The sequence below is a fragment of the Microtus ochrogaster genome, linkage group LG3, assembly GCF_000317375.1.
Source record: "Microtus ochrogaster isolate Prairie Vole_2 linkage group LG3, MicOch1.0, whole genome shotgun sequence".
Taxonomy (NCBI): domain Eukaryota; kingdom Metazoa; phylum Chordata; class Mammalia; order Rodentia; family Cricetidae; genus Microtus; species Microtus ochrogaster.
In genome coordinates, this window is record NC_022029.1 from 20,276,962 (window position 1) to 20,280,874 (window position 3,913).

General features: G+C 38.1%; 1 protein-coding gene across 1 annotated transcript; it reads right to left on the reverse strand.

Moving 5' to 3' along the window:
• Nucleotides 1-2,550: 2,550 nt before the first annotated feature.
• Nucleotides 2,551-3,459, reverse strand: LOC101989781 (putative vomeronasal receptor-like protein 4). Its single transcript, XM_005360635.3, has one exon. The coding sequence runs from the start codon at nt 3,457-3,459 to the stop codon at nt 2,551-2,553; it is 909 nt and encodes a 302-aa protein (XP_005360692.3).
• Nucleotides 3,460-3,913: the final 454 nt, after the last annotated feature.

Genomic DNA, 3,913 nt, shown 5'->3' on the forward strand with positions numbered 1-3,913 from the left:
CTCATTCTGTTGCTCTGATGAGGGTCTCTGTCTCTATCTTCATTCGTCGCCGGACAAAGATTCTATGGCGATGATTGAGGTATTCATCAGAGTGATAGTGGGACAAGTCCAGTTCACCCAAGGACCTAGCTGGGGACATCCCCGTGGACATCTGAGATCCTATCTAGAGCCAAGTGTCTTGTCAACCCTCAAATGGCTCCCTTAATATAGATATCTTCTTCCCTGCTCCTATATCCTTACTTTATTCATCTCCACCCGCCCACTCCCACAAGCTTTCCCCAGTCTTTCCCTTCTCACTTCTCTCTCCCCCTCTTTCCTTCCCCCAACACCGGACCCACACCTATCCCCACCCCCATGCTCCCAACTTTGTCTGGAGATCTTCTTTGCTTCCAATCTCCAAGAGTATATATATATATATATATATATATATATATATGTTTTCTTACTACTGAATGGGAGATCTTCACCAATCCTTCAACAGACAAAGGTTTGAACTACAAAATATATAAAGAACTCAAGAAACCGGACATTAAAATTCTAATTAACCCAATTAAAGTGGAGTACTAAAATTGAACAGAGAATTCTCAACAGAAGAATTTCAAATGGCCAAAAGCCACAAAAGTCATGTTCAACCTCCTTAGCGATCAAGAAAATGCAAATCAAAACAAGGTTGAGACACCATCTTACACATGTCAGAATGGCTGAAATCAAAAAACACCAATAATAGCCTATGCTGGAGAGGCTATGGATAGAGGAACACTCATCCATTGTAGGAATGCAAACTTATGCAACCACTTTGGAAATCAGTGTGGCGGTTACTCAGGATATTGGGAATCAACTTATCTCAGGATCCAGCAATAACACTCTTGGGAATATACCCAAGATATGCCCTAGCATACTATAAAAGCATTTGTTCAACTGTGTTCATAGCAGCATTGTTTGTAATAGCCAGAACGTGGAAACAACCTAGAAGCCCCTCAATGGAAGAAAGGATAAAGAAAGTGTGGAACATATACACATTGGAGTACTACTCGGTGGAAAAAAAATGACATCTTGAATTTTCCATGCAGATGGATGGAAATAGAAAACACTATCTAGAGTGAGATAACCCAGACCCCCCCAAAAATGAATATGGTATGTATTCACTCCTGTGTTTTTTCTTTGGCTCTTTTTCTTCTTTTATTCTATTCTGACTAATTGCTTTTGTTTTATCTTAGGGTTGTTTATTGGAGGGGATGTGGGGAAGAACTGAGATGAGTAGTAGGAGGGGAACCTTAATCAGAATATATTGTATGAAACAAACCTCTTTTAAACAACAGAGAATAATGTTTGAAAAAGCTGGACATGGTGCTGAACACTTTTGTCTCAGAGTTGTAGTGGCAGAGACCAAAGAATGCCTGGGGCTACCATCTTGCCCTATCAGATAAGCCCCTTGTCATAGTGAGAGATCCCCTCTCCAAACTCAAGGAGAATGACATATGAAGAACAACAGCCAACAACAGTGGCCACCATGTGTACATTCAAACACATCATTAATCTGTACATACACACACACACATGCATACGCAGATAGAGTGTATAGCATGCATGTAGGTATAAACTATTTCTATCCACCAGTAATATTTTAGGAAGCATAGATGAAATGAAGTGCAAATACATTGGTACATGAAAACTTCATGTAATAGTGTTTACTTAACTGTAGTGAAAATGGATTTGAAACTCACATAATGTTAATGGATCCAGAGAAATAATAATTAGGAAACAGATTTAAACTACAGTCAGATATTTAAACAATTATTGATGACTGAGAGTAAATTAAAATAATTTCAAAAGAAAAACATAAAAATCAGTAACAGCACCAGGCAGTGATGACACATGCCTTTAATCCCAGAACTTAGGAGTCAGAGGCAGGTGAATCTCTGTGAGTTCGAGGCCTGCCTGGTCTACAAGAGCTAGTTCCAGGACAGGCTCCAAAGTTACAGAGAAAATTTGTCTTAAAAACCAAAAAAGAAAGAAAGAAAGAAAGAAAGAAAGAAAGAAAGAAAGGAAGGAAGGAAGGAAGGAAGAAAGAAAGAAAGAAAGAGAGAGAAACAAACAAAAAAAAACCAGTATCACCAAGGAGCTTCATTTGAGTAGCCTCAACATCAAGGGTACATTAATGATATAAAGTAAAAAGAAGAGAATAAGAAAATTCCTGTAGAAATGTCAACTTATGGTGTATAATGAACTTAAAGGACTCTATAGAACTTGGCAGCAGAAATGTCACAAGAATGTTTATGTGGTATATGACAAAATCATATTTAAATATGTGAAGAATCTTGATTTGCTGCTTGGACTATTAAACAGTTAATGAAAATTGTGTTTTTTAAACAAAAATTATTGGTGCTATACCAGCATCATTGTCTACAACCATCTGCACCCCCAGGTCGAGGGAATTCAATCACCTCTTCTGACCTCCCTGGGAAACAAAAATTCACACATGCACACAAACTGGCACAACACTCTCCATATGAATTAAAATAAATTCATTTTAAAGAAAAAATACATTTTTTACAAAATCTGGTCGTATTTTGACCGAATGTTTTTGAGTATATTGATTATCCTGTTATCAGAGCTGATTTGTACCAAAGGAGTAATTGTGGGATAGACATTCATCACAAGCTTCTGAACACTCTGAATAATTGGGTTGTACATCCATAATAGGACTGCAGTGGATGAGATGATGAAGTCTACCCAGTACATGACCACAAAGAAAGTCACCAGCAGCAAGATGGTCTGGGTGGCCCTTTTCTCAGGGGATGATCTTGGGTGGCTGAGGCTGTGAAGATGCCTGCATTGTCTCTGATGTCTGAACAAGATTATCACCATGTATGCACTTGTGGTCAGCATAACTCCTACAAGAAATACATCCATAGAAGTTGTCACTGTTAAAATCAGTGCCCTGATGATGTAGTTCGTGGGTAAGAGTGAGCAGGATTTAGTGACCTTCATCTGATTGGTCTCACTTGCATTGGTAAAACCACCGACATAGATGATCAGGTTGCTATTGAATGACAAATTTAGAGACCAAATATAGAAGAAAGCATAGATTATGTATTTCTTTAGCTTAAGTTTAAAGTTTGCCAAGAAAGAGGTACTGGGACTGATAGTGACAGCCTGGAACACACTCAGGAGGCAGGTGATGCAGATGGAGAGGCTTCTCATCACCCTGCTTATGTAAAACGCTGTCTTACATTTGATGTCATTGTCAATGTTCAGTGACTCAAATACGTCTGTCACCCAAAGAACCCCTGAAGTCAGAAGCAGCACTGTATGGGTGAAAGTCAGTTGACAAGAGATCAGGTCCATGGGCTTAAGTCTGTGACATAGAATTATGAAAGTGTAGAAAAGAAAGAGAAACATATTGGCAATAACCCCAAGTCCAGTTTGGATATAAAAGACATTGTTTAACAAGGACATAATTGGGAAGTGTAATCATCCAGAAAGCATAGATGAAGCATATTTCATAAACCTAAAAAAATAAGACAGTATACATCAAACTTGTGAATTGTGTCAATATATCTATATCATCACTCTCTTTTACCTGCACATTCTTGATTTATCTGTCACTTTACTTTTGTTGTTCCAGACTAGAAATGGCCTATATTTCTATGTACCATCCGTGTAATTCCTGTATACATAGCATATTGTGCATAATAAATGCATTGTCAGCTAAATACTAAACAGAATGCACACTTTGTGTTCCTGTATTTCATCTGGACCTCATATCTTAGAAATCCAATCCTACTGATTTAGATTGCTTTATTTTATAATTGAAACCTAAAAGAGTCCCCTCTAAATTGTCTCCTACCATCACCGCCATCCTGGCCATGGTTCTATTTTTGCTTTGCTGGTATCTGTAGCTACTACAGGC

What these genes read in the sequence shown, in the direction of transcription:
- LOC101989781 (XM_005360635.3), bottom strand. Translation starts at nt 3,459, where the DNA reads ATGTCCTTGTTAAACAATGTCTTTTATATCCAAACTGGACTTGGGGTT.